We start from the raw sequence: 26,409 nt of genomic DNA on the forward strand, positions 1-26,409 counted from the left end.
CTGAGCTCAACATAACCCAGTGCTATTCTTCTATAAACTATGCAACAACGCTGGCATATTGAAAAAACACACAGGCTCATGCTTAATGTGTTAACAGAGGTACAATAGACTTATTATGTGTTTCCAGAGACTGGAACTGAGGGTGGTCTGAAAAATTAATGACTGTGGTGGTTGAAAATTAAGTGAACTCCCTAATATATACTGTTGTTGATCCACTGAGTTTGGTGTTTAGCATTCCTCAACAGGAGACTAAATCTTTGCAGCCATTTCACAAGAGATGCTGGCGCCCATAGCAGAAATATATTCAATAATCTTTTATAAGTCCATCACACTCTGGAGTTTTCCTATCCTGACTGGGAAGAAGTCCCAGAATAAATCACACGTGCACATGTCAGGTGTGTGCTGAGAACCCTCTTTACCAGAAGGGGATGAACATCAGAGAGGTAATACTGAGAGGACATTGATTAATAGTGTAAGAAAAAGAGAGATCCAAACCCAAGGTTTGTGGAGTTAATTACATCCACACAACGTTTCTGATTATTATTGATCTGTCAATTAGAAAAAGTACCACCCAGATCTTCATGGTCACAGAACCTGTTTGAGCTCTGTTGTGCAGGAGGGCACAGTTTGCTTTGGAAATTCACTCCTGCACAAGCAGAGGCCTGTGAGGGACAGTAGCTGTCAGTGAGCTGTGCAGTTTGATTGCTTTTCACCCAAAAATTCTCGTTTTGCAATAAAAAATGTGGCACTTAAAACTCTCTTTGTATCGTGGCTGTCTGCACCCAGTAACACTGTCCTGTGGATTAGTGCCAGGATGAAGAAGCCATGTCCAAATTTCATGGAATCACAGAATGGTTTGGGTTGGAAGGGACCTTAAAACTCATCCAATTCCACCCCCTGCCATGGGAAGGGACACCTTGCACTGTCCCTGGTTGCTCCAAGCCCCATCCAGCCTGGCCTTGGACACTGCCAGGGATGGGGCAGCCACAACCAAGGCACCCTGTGCTGACTTCACCGCCCTCACAGCCAAGAATTTTTTCCCAATATCCCATCTAACCCTGCCCTCTTGCAGTGGGAAGTCATTCCCCCTTGTCCTGTCACTCCAGGTCCTTGTCCAAAGTCCCTCTCCAGCTCTCTTGGAGCCCCTTTAGGCACTGGAAGGGGCTCTAAGGTCTCCCCAGAGCTTTTTCTTCTCCAGGTGAACACCCCCAGCCCTCTCAGTCTGGCTCTGAATTTAAAGGGAACATAGATAGAATGAAATATTTCTGGTTTTTTGAAGTTTGCAGGATATATGATGTGAGGAATGTACAGGTCTAATAACTCAAGGTAGGGCCCTGCTGGCACCAAACTGGAGAAAAAAGGACACTTGTGTTCTGAGCTGCTTGGGTCGCAGAAGTGTTCCTGTTACATTTTGTTTTACTGTTTCTTTTTCAGATCCGGTTCCAGCCTTGGATTTAGGACAGCAGCTTCAGCTGAAGGTTCAACGTATGCACGATATTGAAACAGAAAACCAGAAACTTAGGGAAACTCTGGAGGAATACAATAAAGAGTTCGCCGAGGTGAAAAATCAGGGTAGGTTGCAACCATTTTATCAGCTTTTAATGCACACTGAAATTTGAAGACAGGGATTGAATTCAATTTTATTTCTTAGAGGTGGAGGTGACAGTAGCATTGAAATTCAGTATAAAAAGTAAAATAGTCTATTAGAGCCACTTCTGTATTTGTGTGTGGAGATATGGCTTTGGGCAGACTCTTTGGATTTCTTTAAAAGTTTCATTTACTGTAGCACCAAGTCAGAGGATGGGGCTGTTATTCTGCATATTTGGTTGTAGCCTTCAGCACTGAAAATTACACCTGACTGACGTTATTTGTGACATTTTATGAGAGGCAGTGCTGGTACTGACATCAAGCTGAACGTGGGTGTTGGTACTTGAAGGATGTGCAGCTTGCACAGACAAAAACAAAAATTCAGTATTTTATACCCACATATGAATCTGTACAAAATGGAACTTTTTCTGTACTGTTTTTCCTTATCTAAGTGTACTACTGGAGTACATTCAGCATATGCACTTTATTTTTACTCTAGAGACTATCGATAGAGCAATGTAAATACAAGCTATTACTGTTAAATTATTTAAGTTTTAATAAGTTTTAAGACTAAAGTACATGAAAATCTCAATGAGATTTAAAGCCTGTTGGTTTTAAGACTGCTCAAGTTATCTTGTGGTTCAGAATAAAGTTTCCTGCACCAGGAAACAGAATTTTCTCAGCTGTACACCTAGTTGTCTATCCATGGGACTTTCCATTTCCATTGTTAATGCCCAGTTCTGGATGGTGGAAAGGTAAATTGTCTTGGCATTTGGAAAAGTGGAGATTTTATTTTTTATATTATGGAGCTGTTGCACCCAAGTAACGATTGAAAGCTGTGTTAGCAACTAAGTTGGTTTTGTTAAATCTCATTTTTTGCTGAGGGAACATCTACGCAGTTACATATTTTGAAATTATATTTTGTTTCAATGTAGAGGGTGTGACCCCTGGGGAGGACAGGTATCAGCACACTAGGACTTGGGCTGGACTGCAGGAGGTGTCACGTTGGAACTGTAAATGCTCTAAACAAGACTGTATTTTTTGCTGGAAATGTACAATCATTGCAGTTCACTGTGCAGAGTTTTCCTGAGGCTGTGCATCCAGTATGACATGGGGGTTCATCCCACAAAGTGGAAAAGCTCTTGACTTGTAGAGTTTTTTGCTACAACCACTCATAAACTGGCATTTTTTATTTTCCCTGGTGTGCTGGAACTTCCTTTCCATTTTCCCACTGTAGCCTTTGTGGTGTTTTTCACTCCAGTGCAGTAGTTTTACTCTCTGTTTCAAACAGGGATTAATAAGCTATCCAGGGAAAAGGCTGTTGTTAGCTAAGGGTGCTTTGATCAGTTAATCTCTTTGTTTGGAGGGCTGGTATGAGCTCTACGGTGCCTGTAAGAACTTCTTCCAAAACTGGTATAAATGGCAGTGCCTGACAAGCTGTAGCTGACCTGAGCACTGAAGAAGGCACTTAGTGCTTCAAGCAGTGTAGAGGATTCAGCTGTACTTGTCCAGCACATCTATTGTTAGGTGCTTAAAGATAAAATCAGATTTTATTACAACAGTTACATTTTTCCCCATATTTGTGCACTTCTTGCATTCGTTTTTGTAGTTTTGTTTTCTTTTAAAATTAGACATTGAAATGTAGTCAAGATGCAATTATGTGCGTTTCCATGGGATTATTTTGCTCTCTGCTTCTCCATATACCAGAATATTTTTGCAGATTTATATCTGGAAACACCTGGAGCAGAGGTGTCCCCAGGAGAGAGTGCAGCACCCTTTGCCCGTTGTCTGTGTGAAGGATCATCCTTTGCTTATTCAGGAAGAGATCAGGATTTGTATGACTTCCCGGATCTCAGGGAAGAATTTCCCTTTGCTTAAGAAAAAAAAGAAGTGACGTGTCCTTTTCACGGCCTGTTACTCAGTAATGAGCCTCAGCTGATTTCTGCACAGCCAGCAAAATCCTGCTCCTTCAGGCAGAGGCAGCTGCTTTGCTGGCAAGCATTTTTACCACTCTCCCCCTGCCTTTTTTGTGGTCACAGTGGCCCAAGCTGCCTTTGGTGGTGCCCAGACAGCAGATCATGTCACCAGCTACCTCCTGTCTGCTTCACAGCTCCCTGCTCAACTCTCAGCATCGGGATTTTGAAAGGATTGCGTGTAGGTTTGTGTGATATTGTTGAGGGTTTTTTCCCCCAAGCCCATAGGGTTTATTTTTCATATTAAGGTTTGTCTTCCTAGGATGTTTCTGCAGACTATGAAACTTTTCATGACCAAAAGTTTTTATTTTATCCTCAAGCATTATTAATGGCATCTGTTAATAAGCTGATGTCTTTAAACCCCCCCCCCCTGCATCCCAGTGTGAGTACTCTGAACCATGTTGTTGCTTTGAGTCTTCTGGCAGTCCAAGGCTTTTTCCAAATTCCATTATTGTTACAAAGCATACTCTGGTGAATGTCCTGCTTTTCCTCTTCTGAGCCCTATAAGGATTCAGTCCTTTCCTGTGGGTGGGATCACAGGGCTTTCACGTAGGAACAGATCGGGGCACGTAAGGAGATGCTGAGCTGTAGCTCTGCAGGTTTCTGCATCTGCTCTCATCCACTGCTGGGCATGGGGAAATGCAGGAGAGCTCTTTTATCTGAGGGAAAGGTTCTGCAAATTCCCTGGAAGGCTGCAAGTGTCTCAGAAAGTTAAAATAATCGATGATTGTGTGTAAACCCTGGTGTGGATGACAAGGCAGCGACAGCAAGTGGGACATGCAGAGCTCCAGTGCCTGCTGTTAATGCAGCAGTTGGATCCCAACTGCCCGGTTTCTCATCAGCTGGGAAGCAGAGCAGAGCTGTATCCCAGATACGTGTTCAATAACTGTGAGATTGCATCTGTGCATGAACCATGGTGGAGCTGCCTCTTAGTGCATGAGCACAGTTAGGTGAATTAAGTGTCCTGTGTGTAAATGCATACTTAAACCTACACTGGGACTTTATTAATCTTCACTCAGCACTGAGCTAATTTTAGGCTAGTCAATAAGGTGATATTATATTTTACAATTGATTTTTTTTTTTCCCCTTATTTTTTTTAAAAAAAGTCATGTTAGAGGAACCTTCTTCACTCTGCTTTCCAGCAAACTCCATTGATCCTTCTCAACCTAAACACTTAAAGTTCAATTTAACATTTAGGGAGTAAAAGGTCTCCAAAGGGACTCATATCCATTGATTTTGTGTCAGAGTTGAAGAGCTAAAGTTTAAAACACACTGAGCCTACAGGGTAAAGCAAGCCTTGTGTTGTGGAACCACGTAGAGCTGTGTAAACTCATTCTTCCCCTATTGTTTTTCTGCAGAGGTTACAATAAAAGCACTTAAGGAGAAAATCCGAGAATATGAACAGACCCTGAAGAACCAAGCGGAGAACATAGCCCTTGAAAAGGAACAAAAGTTACAAAATGATTTTGCGGAGAAGGAGAGGTGAGTGTGTGAGTGTGTGTGTGTTGGGCTCTGGGTGCTGGGGGGGAGGAGAGAGGTATTTTTCTGTTTCATCTTCCCAGCCAGGACTGGTGGCTGGAGACAGCTCATCTATTGAGTGATTCTGGCGATTTATGCGTGTGACACGGAATCATTTGATACTCAACTTTGCCCAGAAAAACAATCGGGAGAGTGTGGAAGAGAAACAAGGACAGATTGTCTCTTCTCCGTGCTGTGGTGGGGGGGTGTCATGTTCAGGAGGGTGCAAACCTGCTTTTATTCCTCCCTGGCTGTGCTGTCCTCTGTGACACCAATCTGTCTCCATTAGCCAGGGTAATTCCCTGTGTGTCACAGAACCGTGGCACAGGCTCTGCAACCCTGAGCTGGGCGAGATCAACCACTGCACCCACAGCCTGGGCCAGGGATGCACCACCCCTGCTCCCCTGGGGATGGCTGAGAGAGGGGATGTCTTCCTGAATTGTCCTGGGAAGGTTTGCATCTTCCAAAATTAAGAAGAGTTTTCATTATTTATTACTGATTTAAAAAAAAAATTTTTGGATTTATTTCTGGTCTTTTGCAAATGAGCAGGGAGCGTTTGAATCTTTAGGTTGGTGGGCAGATAAATCAGGCAGGAGAAAACCAAAGGGCTAAAGAGGGAGTTCTTTGAGGCTGCATTCCCTGCCTCGAGAATTTATTTCTCCCATGGAGCAGTAACACTGAAGCTATAATATGTTCAACATAGCGTGGAAAACCTTCAGTTCACGTGAGCTTTTTAGTTGGAGGGTTGTTTGTTTAAATTCAGGGCTGAGTGGGGAGAATCTACAGTGAATGCAAAGCTTTTTTTTATTCATCAATACCTGTGGCTGCTTTTTTGATAAGCAGCTTGTAAGCAGTGGTTTTAACAACTGCAATTTCAATGTACTTAAAAATAAAACAAAATGGCAGGTCGTGAAATGCAAATAAAAGTGTGTGTGAGAGAGGTTTTGAGGTCTCAAAGTATATGGTTCGGTATGAAGGGAACTGACGCATGATTCTCGCTATAAATAGTTATTAACCTGGTCAGCAGTGTTGGAGAATAAATTTATGCACCCTATGGAGTGCAGGCAGGATGCTGCTAGTTTCATAAGCCATTTCACAATTCTGAGATCTGCAGAATATCCTAAAAGCAGAGTTGTAAAAAGCACGGCTCCTGGGAGATGTTGGAGCAGCTCCTTTCAAAGATGAGTTTTATAACTCCTGCAGCCTGGCCCCTAAGCAAGGAGTGCAGTGGCTGCATGGCCAGATGATGTAAAAATGAGTTTAACTGACACAAACAAGAAAATGTTGCCTATGGACGTAAGAAATGTGAGCATATTAAAGTTTTGCTCATGTTCTATAGAAAATATCACTGTGAGATTTGTTTTGAAATATGTGTGTTTTCTTAAAGAGTAGCTAATAATATTGCTGCATTTGGCACCCATTACAGCTCTGATGAAACAGCTGCTGCATCTATTCACTCCATCAGTTATGGCAACAAATTCCTTCATTATGACACTAAAATGGAAATGTATCATTCTTCTTGTACTAACTTTGTACAACAGAGGGTGCTTGGTGACAATTTTCTCAATGTGTGTGACATTTCCAAAACAAATTATGCTCAAGAAAACCTTCCACTGAAGTTGTCATTTATATAGCAGTCAACTCTTGTATAATGTTCACAGCTTATGTTATGAGGTGGCTACACTGTTAAAATTTTAATAAGTGGGACCACAAAGTAGGAGCAGCATCTCACAGCGTGACAGGATGTATGGGTCCCACGGAAGCACCTCGTAGCCTGTGTGGTGTTGGCAGGTGTCTGATTCCAGTTGAGATGTTTAATCGCTCCATCCTCCAAATTTGTAAGGCGCAGATGAGTTGTTTGACATGATCATGAGCTCTGCTCTCACCTCTCCTCTCCCCTTCACAGAAAATTGCAGGAGACACAGATGTCGACAGCCTCGAAGCTGGAGGAAGCTGAACACAAAGTTCAAGCTTTGCAAACAGGTTTGGCGTCGATTTTGTGACCTTTTCCAGGGGATCAGGTGGGAGGTGAGAGGACAGGGATCTTTGGGTGTGTCAGGACTGGGTGCGAAGCAGCTCTTGGAGGGCAGGGAGGTCCAGCAGAGCTCAAATGTGCTTTGTGAATCAGAGCAAATGCTCCTGTGGCAGCCAGTCATTGGCAAATACAGGGACAAGGCCACGGAGCACACACGGAATCTGAGCACCCCTGAAACTACAGCAGGGCGTGGCACTTACCATCTACATGTCTTCTGGTTCCACACATTTCCAAACTGATAAATATCTGTAGTGATCAGTGTGAACCCTGTTTCTTGCCCGTTGCTATGACTTGCCATGAGTTTTCATCTCTGCATGCTTCAAAATTCCAGATCGGGACACATTCGGCTTTGTTTACTATGAGAACAGAAGAAATTTTATTCCCTGAACTATTGCAATAAGTATTTCAAGGGAATAAGCAGTTTAGCCAGTTAATAAGAAACTAATAATGTGTGGCTTGGTTAAGCAGAAACTGGGAATTTTTGTAATGTGACAGAAATACTGTAAGAAATTGTGAAAAAAGTCCAAACCCTATGGTTTTTTCTAAGCCATAATGGTTTACCTAGGTAGAAAGATAAAGCTAAGGAGGTGTACAGCTTTATTTTTTTTCATCAGGAGATGTACTGCCTTATTTATGACTGAACACTGCTATTTCAGTACTGTAATGCTTCATGTTTATGCCTTTTAGCCTTGGAAAAAACCAGGACAGAACTATTTGATCTGAAAACAAAATATGATGAAGAAACTACTGCAAAGTAAGATTTCCCTGTTTTCTTTCTATGTCTTCCTTCAGGGTATCACTGATTTTTTTGTTTTGCGTCTGTCTGTTGGAGAGAGATGAGACGAGGGAGGTTCAGGCATCCAGGTTTTTTGGAAAACATGGTCATAATTTGGCTTCCTATGGAGAGATTATTAGTTTTCATATTTTCTTCCCCCCAACAAGACACTTCTCCTGGCACACACGCTGCTGCATTCCTGGTTCCATTCTCAGGTGCTTCATCTGCGTATCTCTTACTCTGCGTATCTCTTGTATTTTATTTAGAAATAGGTCGGTTTGAGAAATAAGGTATTTTTACTGTGATCTTCCCATCTGAGTGAAAACAAAGCTTCATTTAGTAAAGGATTTCTGACTCTTAGGCACCCTGGTTCTTTCTGCTTTTGGGGTAGTAGTCCTTGCTCTGCCAGGTTCACCCCTAATTAGCAAAAGCAGCATTTTGGGCAGATTTTCCTTGTTTTCAAGCAGAACATGAAGGTAGTCTTAAAAATATATCTTCTTGTCTTCTTAATAGCTACTGTTTCCAATTATCCTCTGGTTTTATTAACAATTAGGGCAGGGAACAACAAAAGAGACAGACTGCTGCTGGTTTCCTTTGAACCCTTCATATTTAAGGAAAGTTAATAATGAGAAGGAATTCTCATGATCAGCGGGATTAAGCACAAAGAGTCATTTCAATGTCTGGAAATGGGATGGGAACGAAGCAGCCGTTTCAGATGGCTGGGATACTGCAAGGGAAGGGCTGGGGCTCAGTGTCACCTCCCTGTGCCCACTGCCCAGGGTTAAAAACCAGTCAAACTGGCACCAATTCTAAATTTCTCACCCCGTGGTTCTGTGCCTGCTGAGGATCTGATTCCCCCCCCTGAGGAACCCAGAGCTCACCAAATGGAGCCCGTGGTAGTTAACAATCAGCACTTGGAGTTCAAACACCTTTTACATCCTTCAGGATAATCTTTCAGGTGAATTTTGATCTGGCTCTGGGAGTCCAGTTTCCTTTGAGCTCCTTGTAGGATGAGTTTAGTGTAGGGGGATCAAAAGTACTTTTGTTCCCTCATTGATTCCTCCCTCTCTGAGGGATGTAAACAAATGCTGGTTCAGATGGAGCCTTAAATTCCTGCAGATTGCCTTTGTTTTTTCCTGTACATAACTGATATTGTTGCTGTTACTTCATCTTGCAGTTGCTTCTGGGGGAACAGGCAGAGATCAGTGGTTGTAGGCACTGAACCTAATAACCCCTCACCCTTTTTAATGTGTTTATTTGCAGAGTGCTTCATTTTTTAATACTGGTTCCCTAAGTGCTGTAATTTATCTTACACTGAGCAAAATCTGTTCTCCAAAAGATTTGTTTGCATTTCTAGTTCCATTCTTTCAGGGAGATTCACACAGAAATATTTCTTTTTTATATGATCTTGAGAATGACTCTTACCTAATTTATATAGAATTACATGAAATTAGTAGCATCTGCAGTAACAAGAAGTTTATTGTGTTCTGTAGCAGAATGATTATGAAGGCTGGGTCTGGAATATAGTGGTCATGGAGCTGAATCCTGAAGCAGACATTAAGCTTGTACTTTATCTCCCAGACTAATGTACTGTGAAAACAAACTTGTAGGACCTAATAACAGCTGAAATATTTTATCATTGTTTTGGATATTTATGGCAGGAATAGTTCTTGCATAACAACAGTCGTCTGTAGCATTTGTAGCCCAAATTTTGCAATATGGAAATCTAGAAGAACATGAAAAGAGAACTGAATGTAGACAGTGAAATTGAGTCATCTATTTTAATTGTAAAAGCTGGGAGAAAGGCTGAAAAAACACCAATAAAAAGGGTGAAAGACAGTTTGATTCTTTTCTTAAGAGAAACCCTCTTTTGATCTAAGTCTGAAAAGCTACTTGTATTGCCAATTTTAATTTTATGTTTTAAAAACATGTGATTTTTATCTCAGGCCAGAATTGTTAGTTTTACAGACGCTTATTTGATGCAGATGAATTGGAGTGCCTTCAGGAAAAAAACAGATAATTGTCAATTTTTTAAAGCTAACAGTGCTTTTAAGATTTTCAGTCTCAGAATAAAGCTGTCTTTCAACTACTTGAAACTTTGAAAATCTTTCAAACAAGAAAAAATCCCCAAGAAGCAAAAGAAATACAGAGTGGGAAGTCTTCATTATCAGCTTTAAGGAGTCTGGATTTTATCCTGGAGAGCAGTTGTGGTGATCTGAAAAGTTGGGAATCATTCTGTCAACTTGTTTGTTTTATCTTTTCACAATGTCCCGTTCAAAGTACTCTACATGCGAAGGGAGGGACAGATGCACAGCCAGGCACCTTCAGATGAGATCAGCAGCTGGAATTAAAATTTCCAGTCCAATTCTGTCATCCCCATGTACAAAATTCCCAGCAGGTGGGTGTGTGCTGCCCCTGCCCCTTCCCTGAGCCCCAGCAGAGCCCCGGGCTGGGCGCTGAAGGTGTTAATGACAAAAAGAAGTTTATTATGTGCAGTCATTGCAGTCTGTCAGCTGGAATATCAGAAGCTGCCTTTGACAAGATGGCAGGAGCAAAGTTTTCCATGTGTAGGCTTGAAGTAAAATGTAATTAGCCTTTATGTGCAGAACAAGGATCCATTGATGAATACAGCTGGTCTTTGTTTTCTTCTGTCATTGAGTGTGGGAGGTAAAAGTGTTCTTCTTCATGTTTATTAATACAAGATTCCTTAGACAAATGGCAAGCACAGTTTAATATTTGTTGGAACACAGAGGGGCTTGCCAAAACAGTTGTTGTGTAAGAGGATTTCAAGGTTTTCAGATTATAATCATCTCTGGGTTAAATAAATGAATGATTACTCTGCCGTTTTCAATTAAAGAGGCACATCCTCTCTCGAGGCCTGACACTGGTTTGCTGTCCCACACATTCCTATCAGCAAACCTGGATTTAACCAACACTAATGAGTTTGATCTGGAGATTCTGTCAGACCTGGCACTGAAAAGCAAACTCAGGCTTGAGTTTCAGCAAAATTAAAGAATGTTGGGGTTGTTTTTTTTTTACCCTAGTGCAACAGGCTTCTTTCTTTCTTTCTTTCTTTCTTTGTAGAAAAAGAAACATTCTGTATACATTTCCTCCATTTTCCAGGGACAAACTGTTCTCTCTAACAGTGCTCTTCTGGTTTGCTGCAGAATCCAAGCAAGTGCTTGGGATTCCCAGCTGAGCTCCCAGCCTGAATGGTGGGATTCCAGTTTTAGATCAATTCCAGAGCCACCTCTTTGCTCCGACCCCTGCTCTCCCCTAACCTAAATGAATTCTAATTGGAAAAGGACCTTGGGTTGCAGCACATACAGTAGGCTTGTTACATTACTGTTAACATGTGGGTTGAGGCTCCTTGCCTTTGATGAAAGAAAATATCGGATTTCACTGAAATGCTGCATTTTCACCAGTCAGCTTTAAGTAGTCTTGTGAGTATTTGGGGTACTGCCCACTCCCCCACCCTGTTCTGCAATAAAAACCCTTCATAAACAACACAAACCAGAAAATGTTTAGGTTAAGGATGTCAGTCTAAGCAGCTCTGCCACCACCAGTTTTGTTACCAGTGGATTTTCTGTAAGATTCAGCCTTTTTGTCCTTCTAAAAGTAGCACAGGAATGCAACAGAGAAGGAGCTTTTCGTATTTACTGAAGCAGTCATCCAAACACAGCTACTTTCAATAACTTGTAGAAAAACATTTTGCCTCCAGTATATGAGCAGAGAATTGTTGTCCTTCCATAGATCAGACTGATTATTATTTTTTTTGGCAGCACAGCTAAGGATGACACAGGAGGACAATGGGAACAGAAGGAGATGCCTGTGGTTTTTGGCTCTTTGGGGTAAACGATGCTCCTCTTCCGCATTTTCAAACAGACCTGTCCTTCAGGCATCACTGTAGAATGAAGTTCTACAGATGTGCTTTCCTGTGTGGAAGGAGTGGAGAATTGGGCTTGGAGAGAGGGGAGCACAAGTTTTAGAGAATTCCTGAGGAGTTATTTCTGCTGGAAGTTAAGCGGTGGAATTGGAGTTGAAGTATTCATGTGAAATCTTTTGTTACATGGGGGCAAATCTCAGTTAACTTGGACTTCAGGGGAATAATTCCCAATAGTTAGTGAGAATTGAATTATTTACTTTAATTCTTTTTTTAACAAATCTGTCTTGGTTAAGTGCTGGCTGGTGCCAATATATCACTTCTCAAATGTTTGTAGTCTTCCATTTTGATGGTGCTCGGGGTCAAACTGAATAAAAAATAAAGTTGTGCTCCCTCCAGCATCACATAATTACTGTGATAGATGGTCTCAAATGCTGCTTCCCCCCATTGAGCATGAAATACTGTAGTTAGGGTGGTGGTGCTGTACATGACATGAAATAGCTTCTATTTGCTGTGCCTTTAAGGTCTTAAAGTTTCCTATTTCCTGTTCTTTTGATGAGTCATTAACTTCTAATGCTCAGCTTTGGAATTATTGCTGTATTTAAAGTGATTTCCCTAAAAACGGGAGATGGAGAACTTCATAGGCCATGTCTCTTTTCAGAGTTTTTTCTCTCCCTCGGTTTTCTAGTCCTACTGGCACCAGTGAAACCCCAGGAGTGGTGGCAATGAGGGGATGAAAAACCAGGGAAGATGTTACAGAGAACTATTTTTCTTAAGAAAAAAAGAAAAAAGAAGAAAAATTGAATGGTTTGAATCTTACAGAAAGCTCTGTCTGCATTTTACCATTTGAGGTTCAAAGTTTTAACTGTGCTTTATGCAAAACTCACCAGACTGAAAGTCACTATCATGACATTAATATTTTGCTTAAAAACCTACAAGTGAAGATGAGTGGAAATACTTTGGAGATCTGCTTCTTATTTTGACCTAAAGCTCTGGTGTGAAAGAGGGCTTGAAAGCCTGTGTGCAAACCAGCCTTTTTTGTCACATTTCTGGTTCAGCCTGCAGTCACACCAGAAAAGCTGCAAAGTCATACGGGAAGAGAGTTCAGTGTTCCTGTAAAACACCTGGTTCTGTGAAATCCTGAGTGCTTGCTTGAAGCACTGGCATTAACCTTTACTTTTGGATAGGGAAACTGAGGCACAAGGAGAGTGGATAATGCCCAAAGGCAACAGTCTAGCCTTGTCTGGAGTCTGGAAATATGCAGACATGCAAATGATAAACCACAAACTGACCAAAAGGTTATTTATTTTCATTTTTCATTTCTAAGGGAGCTTTTCTGAGAACTCCATATAAATGGAGCCTTTGGAGTCAGTAGGATTTCGTGCTGTTGCTGGGCTCTGTTGCCTCTTCTGTTAGACTTGTAATGCTTGCAATTAGTTAATGTAACTTTCTGACAGCACCAAAGTGCCCTAGGTCCTCTCAAGGCTTCTATTTTGTTTGTGTTTTAACCTCCAGTGAGACTGTTCAGTTCCTTTTTCTAGTATAGCCTAAAAGCTGGTGTTATTTAACAACCCAGAGTAGAAAAAAAAAATAGCCTTAGGGTATTCCAGCATATTCTAGTCATCACCCTGTTATCTGTAACCTTGGCTTGACATGAGATCCTTAGATGGAAATCTTTAAATAAATGCAAAGTACTTCGGCTACTGTGCCAGCCAGGCTGTGGGTCATCCCAGCCATGGCTGCAACCAGGGCTTCTCCGTGGGAATGAAGCTGTGTGGAGAGGCTGTGGGTCTGTGTGGAATGACAAGGGGCAGGAGTGTCCCTGTGTCCCTGTCCTGTCTGTCCCCACTTGCTCTTGTCAGCCAGACCTCTTCAGGCTGGTGCAGCGGCCTCAGTCCAGGAGCAGAGGGACCACAACTGTGTTCCTGCAATCCCAGCCTCCCAGCAGGGACTGGCTTTCCCTGTGAGGCCAGCTAAAGGACATTCCAATTTTTTGAGCCATCTCACCACAGCAGGTCCTTTTACCTGTAGCAGCTGAACTTTGGAGGTGCCTGGGAGGGCCGTGTGAGGAAGAAGAGGAGCGAGTTAGAGGGGAGGAAAACCCTCTGGCAGAGGCACATCTGCCCCAGCAGGGACAAGGTCCTTGGGCTTCCATCTGCCAGTCAGCTGAGCTTGGATTCCACGCAGCTCTTTCATGTGTGTCTGCAAATTACAACAGTCTTCTTTTTTTAATTTTTTTTCAATGCAAAGTAGCAAATCAACAGAGTTATTTTGGTGCAGAACCGCTTCCTGGCGAGGCCCTGTCTGTGACAGCAGGAGGGCACGTGGCTGTGCCGTGCTCCAGCTCCTGCAGGGCTGGGATGGCGGGGGAGGCAAGTGGGAGAAACCCTGGAATCATCAGAAACAAATGGTTCAGCTGCTTCCAGTCGGGCCCTGCCCTGCGGGGTTACCCATTTCCAGCCCCAAAGCAGAGCTCTCCAGAAGCTGCTGAGTTAAACTGACAGGTGCTGCAGTGCTTGTCCCTACCTGGCCATGTGTTTAGTAGGTGGCTTCCTGCACTGGTGTGTACTGGAAACTCTCCTTGTACTCCAGGGATGGATTCCAGCTGCTTTTCCCACTCCCACGCAGGCAGAGAAATGAATCACGGAGTTGTGCTCCCTCATTTAATGGAAAGAGATGAGAATGTCCTGAATGAGAATGGAAGTTCAGGAAACTTTGTGAGATCCCAGGCACTAAAACTCTGTATCCTGGAAAGCAGTCTGTTTCTTCTGCCTTGATGTTCTTTCCCTTTGGAAATCCAGGTGTTTGCTGTGAGAGCTGGCGGCCCTGCTCCCCCAAGTCCCACACTGCTTCATGCAGACAACTTTCATATTCCCCAGTGCTTTCATTTGGGTTTTTTGTTTGCCTTTTCCAAGAACAGGAAGGTGTGAGCCATCACTGTCAGGAGCTGCATCTGGCACAACTTGCTTTATGGAAGTATCCCTATGCTGTTTCCTCATGAGCAAAGTTTTTCAGCACCTCATTAAACCTACACCTCAATGTAGGTAGGTCTGACCCCATCTCTGCCTTACAAAGTTGCTATGATGCCCCAGCTATCAGCCACCTGACTGCAGAAGCAGGGATGTTATCCTTTCCACAGTTGCTTTAAAAAAGAGTAGTATTTCTGATTTGTGTCATCAGTCAATCCTGTTGATGTTGGGAACTCAGGGGTGTTCCCATTACTCGGGGTAAAGGCTACAGAATGAAGTCCTGTGCCTGTGTTGCTGTACAGGTCATCCCTGCTTTAAAACTCCCAATTATTTCTCCTGCCTGCTCCCATATAAATCTCTGACTTCCCTTTGAGCCCTTTTCCTCATGCCTGTGGCAGAAGCAGAGCTGGGAGGGTGCTGCCTGCATTGGCACATGCAGGAGTCACCCCCACACTTGCACCCTTGCATTTGCCCTGTGTGCCCTGGTTGCAGGAAAAAAGGGGTTTTGGTCTGCAGACTTGGAGCAGTTTTGGCAGCAAAAAGGCCACAAAACAGTGGCATTTCCAGTAAATCAAAGACTTTCCTGAGGAGCAGTTGGAGCGTGGGGCAGGTCAGTGTGAGGGTGTGGATGTCAGGGGAGCATGTCCTGCCTGGTTCAGCCCCTTTTGATCCTCCTGGAGACATCACTTAATGGGGCCTAAGAAATATTGTCTCATTTACATATCCTCTGATCTAATTAAAAGACAATAAGGCCATGTGGGATTGCAGTTTTGTGTCACAGAAAATATCTGGTGTGGGGAAATAGAATTGCTTTATCTTGATGAGATTTTTTTAAAGATAATGTTTCAACAAAGAAGTTTCAAAAAATGCAGTCTTTGACCAGGAAACTGAGAATCCAGGATAGAACACTGATTCAGGGATTTGGAAGAGCTGGGTGTTGGCCAGCTCGTGGAGCAGAAGGGATAAGGCAGGATGGTGCAGACACTAAACCCAAGAAAAACAATAGACAACATGCAGGCCTGTTAATAACTTCATTAGCATTCATGTAAAGCATTAAATAAACAAATGCATAATACACAAATCCTGTAAGCCTGAGATTATTAACCCTTAATGCTTCTCTGCTGTTTCTGCAGGAGCACAGCAGAGCAGAGGCTGTGATTTTGTGCCTGTGCTGGCCTTGCGTTCCAGATTTTTAACATGTTGAGAAACTGAGTCACAGGGAGATTGGTCAGGGGCTGGAATACTGGAAGGCAACCAGTACTGTAGCAAGGATCACAAGTGAGAAATCAAGGCAGTACACAGAGGAAAGGACTTCTGCTTCCCCTCTTTTGCTTGGATGCAGCTGCTTGAAACCCAGAATAAACCCCAGCTGATCAAGTCTTGCTTGCAGGTTCTCAGTGCCTGTTCATAAGAAATCTTGAGCAAAAATTAAATTTGACTGAAGCACTGCCTTGGGGTTACTAACCTTTTGTAGCAGATTTTCAGTGCCTTTTAATAGCTGATCTTTGGTTACTTGTGATCACCAGCTCTCCAGCCTGTCTTCATTCCTTCTGTGGAACTAATGAACTTTCAGCTGAATAGTGGGGGTTTATTCCCTCCCTCTGTACAGGTTTTTATTAGTGAGGGGCTTTAGGCTAGTCTGGTGTTGATTTGTTTTGTGCTAGGCATAAATCTCCTGTGTTCTCTGGGGACTGCACCCTCTGGATGAATTCCTGCCCTCCTGGCCCTCCTCGTGGGGCTGAGCCCCTCGAAACCCAGATTGCTGGGCTGAAGTCACTTGGGTTTTCAACTGTACTCACAACCAGATATATTCTTATATATATATAAATATAGATGAAGTGCCATGGCAACTTTTGTCCAATGGTTTCTTTTTCTTCCTTTCCCTTTCTTTGATTCAAAATTCAGCTCTGGGAAAAGGGAATCTTTCTATTACAGTTGCTGCTAAGCAGAGTTACAAGGGAGGATTGTGAGCAGGTAACTTTCTTTGCATGGTTTCCTCAAGAAATTGTGTTTACTGATGTTTCATTTCCTATGTTTTTCCTCATTTATGGGATGGGGATTATTAACCTGCCTGAATACAGTGGTTACATCAGACAGATAACCTGAGGGGCACATATGGCTTTCATAAAAATATACCACCCATTTCCATCATTGTGAACTGTGTCATCCACCAGTTGGGCTGCCATAAATCGCTGTGAAATGCACACAGCCTTAACCAGGAGTGAGGAGCACATAACTTAACCATGGAGTAACTAACCATCTTAATAAATCTAAATTCACTCTTTGCTGGAGACACTTCAGGGAAAGTGGGAACAATTTCTACAGCCTCTTATCCCACGTGGTCGTGGTAATGTAAAGGGTAAGTAGAGTTCTTGCTCTGCAGAGAGATCCCTATACCCTGCTCCCTGTTTCACCCTCTGTGTTTGGGAGTCTGTGTCTCATGTAAAACAAATAAAAAGCCCTGCCAAGCAGCCAGCTCTGCAGCCAGAGTGCCCAGCACCCGTGTGCAGGGCCGTCATTAAAAGATTTCATGAAACAGCCTTAAAAATGAAAAGTTTCCTTTCCGAGAGAGAGAGAGATAATTGAACTCATTGATTTGTTTCACGGTTTGTTTGCCCTTTCATTCCCTTCCTGAGGTGCTGTTTGTTGAGGAATGTCTCCAATTGCCAGAAAGACAGTGGGGTGTCTAATATTTCCCCGCCAGCTCTCCTTTCAGCCAGAGCAGAGTACTGTGGCAAGCCTACGATATGAATTTTTAATGCAGAACTTTATAACATAGCCCTTGCAGCACGGCTGCACTACTCTCTTGAGCTTTCAGATTTAATGCTCTGATGAACAGAGCACAGACTTGGGGCATTCGACAGCAGTCAGAATTAACCCCTGCCTTACCCAGGGTGTATCACTTCATTTCCCTGTAGATTAACACGCATGGGATGAAGATTCCAAGATGCCTCCACACAGACAGGATTTTGACTCCCAAAATTACCTGGGATATCTTTTCCCTCTTTTAATAATGGGAATTTTTAAGGCTGTGTCCTTTTCCTGGGCTCCACAATGGTGCAGTCATTCTGTAGTGGATTAAAGGACACTGTCTTGCCCACTGTCTGGGCTCTGATAACAACCTGGGCTTGATGGCTAGAGAGGGAAAAAAATTAAATCAGCTCTGTAATGCATCATGGCGATGAATTTGCCATAGGTTCCTGCTCTTCCAGATGGGATCATTTAGCTGTTCATGCAGTGAATCATGATAGTCCATCTGAGGGGATTTTGCTCTGTTGGGAATATGATCTTAACTAGGTGTGGATGTTCCTATTAGTCCATCTCTTTATTTACCTAGCGAGAAGTGTAGGGCCCAGCAGTGGAGAAAAGTAGCTCAAATTATTACTCTTCAGGGCATTAGCACATGTTTGTCAGTGTTGAATTTCATCTGCTGTAAAGCTGCCTCTTCACCTCACTTGGTTTAATGTCTGGACTTCTTACTCTTCTGCAGTTTTGGCAATAATAATTCTGCTTTTCTGCAGTTAGTGGTGCAGTGCTGATCATCAGCTTTTCTATGTCAGCCCTTTACTTCCTAAACAACACCACTCCTAATGCATTATCTGGAGGAATATTGGTCTCAAAATCCTCCCCTGTCTCTCTGTGTAGCCTTTGGGTTTTTCCTGGCTGGCTCTTTTTGGTAACAGAGAGTGTCACAGCCAGGACTGGCCTGGTCGGGGACCTCGGCAGGATTTTGTCAAGAGAAAATTTGTATTTGTGGGTTTAACTTTGATAATGAAGAAGGAGCCTGATGTATTTAAATTGTGGTAGAACAGGTGAAAGCCAGAGGGAATTAGATGTGGCACAGGACTTGCAGAGGTATTAATGGCATTTGGAGAAGGACTTAGTGAGGAGTTTGTGCTCAAGTGCTATTAAACCATTTGCCTTAAACCTTTGCGAATGAGAAACACAAGTTGTTCTTAACTGATACAAAATAAGTACATTTACACTGTCTAATCTTAAATCAGCATCTCAGCCTTGGTGAGACATTTACACATTTGTTTCAGAGGAGGTCTTTTAAACAGTTTGTCTTACTATTATAGACCCAAGATTGGCTTGGCTTCCTCCACTGTTATTACTGACTCACGAGATTAAGGATTTAGGCTTGTTGCTAAATGCAGAGAGATCTTGTCAGTTCATTCAGTAGTTCTAGGTATCTATTAACTTTATTTCTATTAAAAAAACACTGTATTTTGATAGGAATTCAGTTTGAGACTGGCTTATGAAGAGGACACTCCTGTTTTTATTGCTGTAGTGGTAATTAGCTCTACATCTTATTGTTGTTGTGTCAAGCACACTACCTAAACCAAGGGGGATGACTCAGTTGTGCCATATGTAAAAAGGGCACACAGGGTAAGGCCAGACTTCATTAATGTGGATAGTCTTTCAGGCCTTGGATGGGAAAGTGGAAGTGCTGTTCTGGTGCTTGCATTGTAGCTGTAAAACTAAGGGTACACAAATAGAAGCACATAAAATGCATTTGCTGATCATTCACTTGGACATCCATTAGGTCATTCTGTGATGAATGGAAATATTCTTCTTTCCTGGAGACCACACCAAAGGAAAAAAGATGCATATGGCATCTGCCATAATACTCATGCTGTGTTACCACTGACTGCCCCATCTCAGGCACTGGGATGGGCAGTTTTAGTCATTCTGCCCTTTTGCATTGTTTTACCTGTGTGGTGCTTTCTTGTGGGAGTCCTCTGCTTTTACTGAGCCAAAGTGGAAATATTTATTTAATGAGTTGTAGCAGATTTTTATATGCAGAGGGGTTGAGTTGAGAAACATGACTCATAGGAAGTAAAAAGATCAACAAATTCGATTTAACCATTTCTGTTCCTCACCCCAGTCCTTCCCATTTAGGGGAAGGGAAGGAAGATTGCAGAGGAGCAAGAGGCAGTGTCCTACCATGGATTCCAGAGGCACCTCTGCCTGATGCTCCCTGTCTTGACCCAAATCCAAGTGATAAGTAAACAGAGTCCTTTGGAATGTCTCCACTTGGACTCTTGGATGATCATTGTCCATGGCTTTGAAGTTTGTCTGCATAGCCAGAATGACCTTTTCTTGTTACTGACCCAAGAGAAAATGTTGATTTTTTTAAACTTCTTTTATTTGTATGTGATAAGAATAAAGTAGCTGCTGTAGTAGGTTATGCTTTTTAATTACAGATTTTGATGGCAGGATCTAAATCAAGAGGCTGTATCTGGACTTGGTTAAACTTGGGGCTCAAAGCCAGAATTGATACATGTTCTACTTTTTAAAATGCAAGTAAATGCCTGGAATGGCTCATATTTCTAGGGCAGAAGTTTGAAATAATTAAATTGCAGCAGAGTACACAATGTGGGTGTCTTTGAAGAGGGTACTCCTTGCTTATATGCAGCAGCACTTTTAATAACTTCCCTGTCCTGGGCTGGTTTAGATCCATGGAGCCAGTTGGGAAATCTGCATTAGCATTGGAAGTTGCCATCTGAGTGACAACAAACAACTCCTGCTGCTGGAATGCTAACAATGACAAGTCATTTGGTACAGCCATTTGCCAGTTTAATGGCTTAAGCAGCTTAGTTTTAATTAAACAGCAGCTTCTGTGTATGATATCAGGGAAAAGAATGTTCTGCTTACAAGTGGAGTTGTTTAGTGTTGTCCCTGACTTGCTGGAGACACCAACAGCCTCTTTGTTCCAGCATTCAGCTGGTGCATCGTCTGCCAGTTCATATCAGAATTTGTCTGCAGTAGAGCCAACAAACCCTTTTGGGGTATGGATGAGCCCTAATCCATTGGTTAAGTGCAAACTCAGCCTTGCCTTAGTGGCAGGAATTGTTCCTTGGGTGGGAGGAGCTCCATCCATGGGCTACAATTCCAGGTGTGGTTCCTCACAGAGTGTGTAAGCTGTGGGATCCTTCCCCTCTCTGCCAAACTCTAGGAGAGACCTAGGCACTGACTGATAAAGGGGTAAAATTCCTGCCTCCTGTCAGAAGGTGCACCTGGCATGAACAAAAAGTGACTGAAGTGTTCAAGGCCGGGTGGGATGGGGCCCTGAGCACATGGAAGGTGTCCCTGCCTGTGGCAGGGGGGTTGGAATGAGATGATCCTTAAGGTCCCTTCCAACCCAAGCCATTCCATGATTCTGTGATAATCTGCTGTAGGAGGAGTGAGGGGTTTGGTGGTCCCTCTGAAATTAATTTCACAGAGAATAAGTGACAGTCAGGAAAAGCCCCCATGTCCTTCATTCCCTAGTCCCTGGAAGCTAGAAACCCAGTTTTGTAGGATAGTTGTGCTGGAAGTGACAACATTGTCACCCTCAGGATCATTTTGCAGGTGGCAGAACGTGAGTTTGGTGGGGAATAACAGAACAAGGTGGCATTGCCACTTGCAGACACAGTTCCTGTTGTGAATCATGCTGCTTTTCATCAGATACCTTTCCAAAAAGCCTTTTTTTAATTTGCAAGGAGTATGTGGCGTGGGCTCACTGTATTCCTTGGCTGATACTCCTTTCTCTGAGAGATTGATGTGATGTGAACCTCTGTGTGGCTGGTGAAGGTCTAACACTTGTACTGTTTAAGATTAGAGCCATAACGTCACCTGTAGACAGCTGATTATCAACAGCCTGGGTTTCAGAGCCGTTCCCTTTGATTTCTGTTATCTGCAGATGTCAGCCACAGCACTCATTCCATGTTACCTGATCCCTCTGTGTGCCGAGAGCTGGGAGCTCCAAGGAAGTCGAGATGCTTTGAAGGAATTTTCCCACCTTCTTTATTTCTCCTTTTCATTTCCCATCCCCTCCTCTTCAGTCCTTACGTACCTTTGAATCAGTGTGGGCAATTTATGCAAAATCTGATGTTACACCCGTGTTAACAACAATAAGGAGGCAACCAGAGGGTTTCTGAGGTTAAGAAGGTAATAATGCACAAGGTTTAGCTCAATTGTGCTTATTGGGGCAAGTATTTCACATCTTGAATTAGAACCTCTTGAGACTCAACACAGCCTAACATTGTCTGATTTATTTAATCACATTTGCATGAAATCAGATATATTCATCAACAGAGAGCATCGTGCGCAAATCGAATGAAAGCATAACCCAACACAATTTCTGGTAGGAGAATTTATCCTGCAAGTTTTAGGTGGTAAATAATCAGCAGTTTTGTTGCTTATTCCAGTTTGTAGTCACTTAAATTCATCAGTAGTCTTTCCTTGGCTTTTCACATGGATGAAGTCTTGAAGTATGTTGTGACTTTTTGCAAAGAGAAAAAAATCACCCATCGTGGGTCATTCTCATGAGAACAGTAAAGATACAACACTGTTGTTGTAATCGTGCAGGTATCTGGCACTCCCAAATTGGGCATTATTGGGTTTTCATCGTCTTGGTAAATCGAGGACATGTTCTTGTTGCCAGTCACAAAAGGAAGATAATACAGAGCCCTTCTTAATGTCATGTGCTTCAGAGCTGATGTTATAAGGCAGCTTGTCCTTTCTTTCCCAGAGCTATCTACTTTTAAGGGCTTTGTTTTGCACGCTGCTGCAAATACATTTGCTGCCTGCATTAGTCATTTACAGTACTTAGATCCTGTAACTATTGAATTGTTAACATTTGGAGCCAGCTATAATTATCTTTTATTATTATTATTATTATTATTATTAATGGGCATAGTGCTTTCTTTCCTCTCTAGCTTTCCTGAACATTTGAGGGATCTTTAATGCATCTTACACTGAAGCAGCATCTTTCATCCCTGTTTAGACGTTTGTTTTCTTATCTCTCTAAAATGCTCACCAAGAATTTTTTGTCTTCATGAAGTTTTTGCTTCCTTTGGATGTGCAAAATGGATATCCCAGGGAAAAATACGTGGCAAAGGTATGGTCCTGCAGAATCACCACCTTCCAGGACTGCTTTCAACAAGAGCTGCTGTGGCTGCACACCCACATAAAGCAGCAGCTCTATAAACCTCATGCAAATCCCAATTTCTGTAATTCCTTGTTGGGTATGAACCCTAAAACAGTAAAATAAATGGTGGTTACCAAGGTTAATCACTGGCTATTCTATTAAATGTTCTTTTTATCTGTGTTCCAGTTCAGAACTGGGAGTTTTCTTCCACTTTTAGGTAAATGGATGGAAGCCCTTAATTTAACTGTTAGTTATTAGTTTTTCTGGTGCCTTACTTGAATTTTTCCATTTCTGAAACCATACAAACTAGAGGTGCTTGACTTCAGCATTAATGGCACTCTTTTTCCCAGTGTTTATTGTTGGGTGGGGAAGCTGGAGGGAGGATGATCCTGTTGATGGTGATGTTGTTCACATCTGGGGGAATATCCATGGACAGGCTTTCCTTTGAGCTCCTAATGACCCTGTGGATCTCAGAGGTGGAGGAGGGCTCTCAGCTGTGCCATGGCCAGACAGGCTGCAGTGGTATCAAGTGAGCTCTGTGCTGATGGGCTTGATCAGTGATTTTCTGTGTGTTCTGCAAATTCCTGCAATTCCACTGGTTATTGCTAAGAAATCACAGCAATGACTGTGAAAGGCAACCAGTCATAAACTGTAAATGTGCTGTACTGATGTTCCATCCTTTGATGGAAAACTCCAGGTAGTCTGGAAGTTAGAAATGGCTGCTGGAGATCCCTGGTGTGTAAGTTCTGGATGGGACTTGATCCTTTTAACCCTGAGGATTTCTGTCTATAGGACAGCAGTGGCTCCCTTGTCTTTTCCCTATTTGTTGCCTTCATACTGTCATAGTTGTTGTAGTTTTAAATATACCATATCTTGGTGTTAAGTCTGTCTGACCAGCTTAACTCATCAGAAAACCATTTCAGCAGAGGGCTTGTAGCTGATAATGGCTGTACTTTCGCCCTCCTCTCTAAAAGACAGTGGCCACTAAATATAGCAGCACAAGCTATTTTTGATTATGTAACATCTCTGCCTGTCTGTACTCTGATTAAATAATCTATTTTCTTGGCAAAGGAGTGCGAGTTCATTTTCTGTTATTGATCAACACCATATTTTAGCTGTGATACAGATGACTTATTTGTCTTGCTGCCTGTTGGATTGATTTCTGTCACCGCCTTGCCATCAAGGGAGCTGGCAGTGGTGGGACCTGCCAGGCACGTGCCTGTCCTGACCCAGAGCAGTGTTTAACAATCCTTCTGTGCAGTGTGTGGTGGATAAACTTAATACTTTTTCTTACTGTTTTTCAGTCAACATATTGTCTGGTATCTGTATGAACTAAACTTTTATTATTTATCATTTACACTCATCTCTAGGTGATTCCTGATCCCTTGTACTTTCTATCTCCATAGCAGTGGGACTGAGTAAGTTTAGCTGTACTCAATACCCTAAAATAACCTAAATGGCCAGGGCCTGTGGAAGACTTAATTATTGACCATTTCTTCGAACAAATTTAAGAAAAAACATCTCTGGATTAAATTCGTGAGCCTTACAGTGGATTTCAGCATCCTGCCCACAGAGACCTCTCCTCCCACACCTTTTATTTCTGTCACAACATCATGTAAACTCCTGCTGAATGCTTCAGCCCATGGCTTAGGAAGATGCTGCAGCTGCAGCCACCAGAAAAGGTGGTGAGGAAGGAGACAGAGCCAGAGAGCCCCGTCCTCACTGTTTGTAGAACACTGGAGAAGCAAAATGAGGTTCCCTGCAATAATGATTTACTACACAGGGCCATAAAAGGAGCTGAGGCCAGGGAAAACAGCAGAAGACTAAATCAGCTTTTTTGGGAAGTTCCAAACTTCCACACACGCAGTGCAGGAGCTGCTGGCACCAGCTGTATGCTTTGGGAAGAGAAGTGGGAGTTGCCCTGCTCCGTGGCTGGGCCTGGTTACACCTGCATGCTCCACAGGAGTGCCCAGCTGAAGCCAAGGGCTCAGCCATGGGGGACCACAGAGCTGGGCAGAGGCTGCCACACCTGAGCAGTTTGGGTGCTGGAGCAGGTGAAGAGCAGGTGGGACACCTGACAGGGTTACAGGGGTACCTTTACACCTCCCCAGCTCTGGGAACAGCAGGGACAATGTTTGGCACTGAGGGTCTAAACAGGGTGAAGTTGCTCATTAAGCCAGTGCTGGGTTTGTGGCTCTGGGAGCTGTTGGTTACAGAATTAGCCCTACATCACAAACCAGGCAAATCCAAAAGGTTGGTTGGCATTTCCTTACTTCCCTTCTCTCTTACAGCTGTTGCTTAACATAGGAAGGATATTTTTCATCCACTCGAGCATTCTGCTGTAGTAGAATTGTGGAGGAATAGTCATTAGCAACACAAAATAATATTTCCAGTTCAAACTCCCCTTCTGTAGAAATACTAAACCTGTTCTATTAACTGTCAAAACAGAATAATCAAATAGTTCCTACCATGGAGTACAGCGTTAGTCAAGCCTGAAGCTGTTTTATTTCAGCAGTATTTTAAAGACTCAACAACTGTTGAAAGGGAAATAAAGAATTTGAAAAGTGTTTCTGCAAATAACATTTTCAAAGGTTAAATTAGAAAATTCTGCTCTGTTGTCCTCCAAGGGCTTGCAGTAGTACCTGGTGTTGTTGGGGTTTGCCATGAAGGATTATTTAAAGTAATTTTGCTGTCTAATACATATCAAGTTTGGATTCTGTGTAGACAGGCAATCTGTCAGTCATATTAGTGAGCATCCCTCATAATCCAGTACAACTGGATGCTAAAGTTGGAAAAAAGTGAGCAGAGTTACGTATTCAGCAAAGATGTAAAAATAAAACCTGCTGTGTACTCACTCGGCTGGCACAGGAGGCTGGAGGGAAGCTCCAGCACAGCAAGTGGTCAGTGCCAAACTGTCATCCAGCTCCCTGACCCACTCCTGGGGGCTCTGGGGACTGAGTCTGCTTTGTGGGTGTCCCACAGAGGGAAGGGAAAGGAGAGAGAGGGAGGCAGCTCCTCCATGTGAAGCCCAGGAGGTTGCTCTGTGTCTCAGGGGCCTGCCCACATGAAGTGATAATGAACTGGTGAAGGTTTGGACAACACCTGCCTGTTCTCCTTCCCCTGGTTTGTTGTCCCTATTCCGCGGTCTCACATTCCCTCCTTTGTTTCTTTCTGCCTGGTTTTTTTTTTGCTGCTTTGTCACTGGGGTCAGCAAGATTGATGCTGTTGATAGCTCTAAAGTGGAACTGCAAAGTGCTGACATGATGGCCATTTGACAGGTGTCTCCATTCAGAGCAAAGCTGGAACAAATTGGGAAGAGAGAAAACCGTATTGGTAATTGAATACATTATTATAAAGACAGCAATCATTCTGGTTGTTAATCTTCAGCATAGCTCCTGGCAAAGGTAAAACCTACTCAAAATGTAGAATAAACACATCTCTATCGTGCTTTCTGCAATTTTCATTCCATTTATTGAATAGAAGGAGATCAGCTGCCTTTATCAAAGACCATGTAATGCTATTTTCAGTAGCCAGAAGGAGATAACTTGCTTGAGAAGCTAACAGAGAATGGGCACATCACCTGTATTTACTTCTAAGCCAAGAGCATCTAAAGCATTCCCCAAATACATCTCCCACTTGAATGCTGTGTTACTGCAGTCAGTGTTTAGCTTTGCTTTTGCACAACATGCATGTCCTTTACACTGAGAATGGCAAAAGGTTGCATTTTTAATCCAGATTCCATCACTAAATAATG

The 26,409-nt window shown here is 42.8% G+C and overlaps 1 protein-coding gene across 1 annotated transcript in view; it reads left to right on the top strand.

Annotated features, from left to right (window-relative positions):
- CUX1 (cut like homeobox 1) overlaps positions 1-26,409 on the top strand; it is a 250,222-nt gene that overhangs the window by 133,025 nt on the left and 90,788 nt on the right. Inside the window, 4 exon segments of the mRNA XM_039562956.1 lie at positions 1,435-1,572; positions 4,919-5,042; positions 6,985-7,061; positions 7,801-7,867. Coding sequence (XP_039418890.1) covers positions 1,435-1,572; positions 4,919-5,042; positions 6,985-7,061; positions 7,801-7,867 — 406 coding nt within the window.

This window comes from Corvus cornix, chromosome 19 (genome assembly GCF_000738735.6).
Source record: "Corvus cornix cornix isolate S_Up_H32 chromosome 19, ASM73873v5, whole genome shotgun sequence".
Classification (NCBI taxonomy): Eukaryota; Metazoa; Chordata; class Aves; order Passeriformes; family Corvidae; genus Corvus; species Corvus cornix.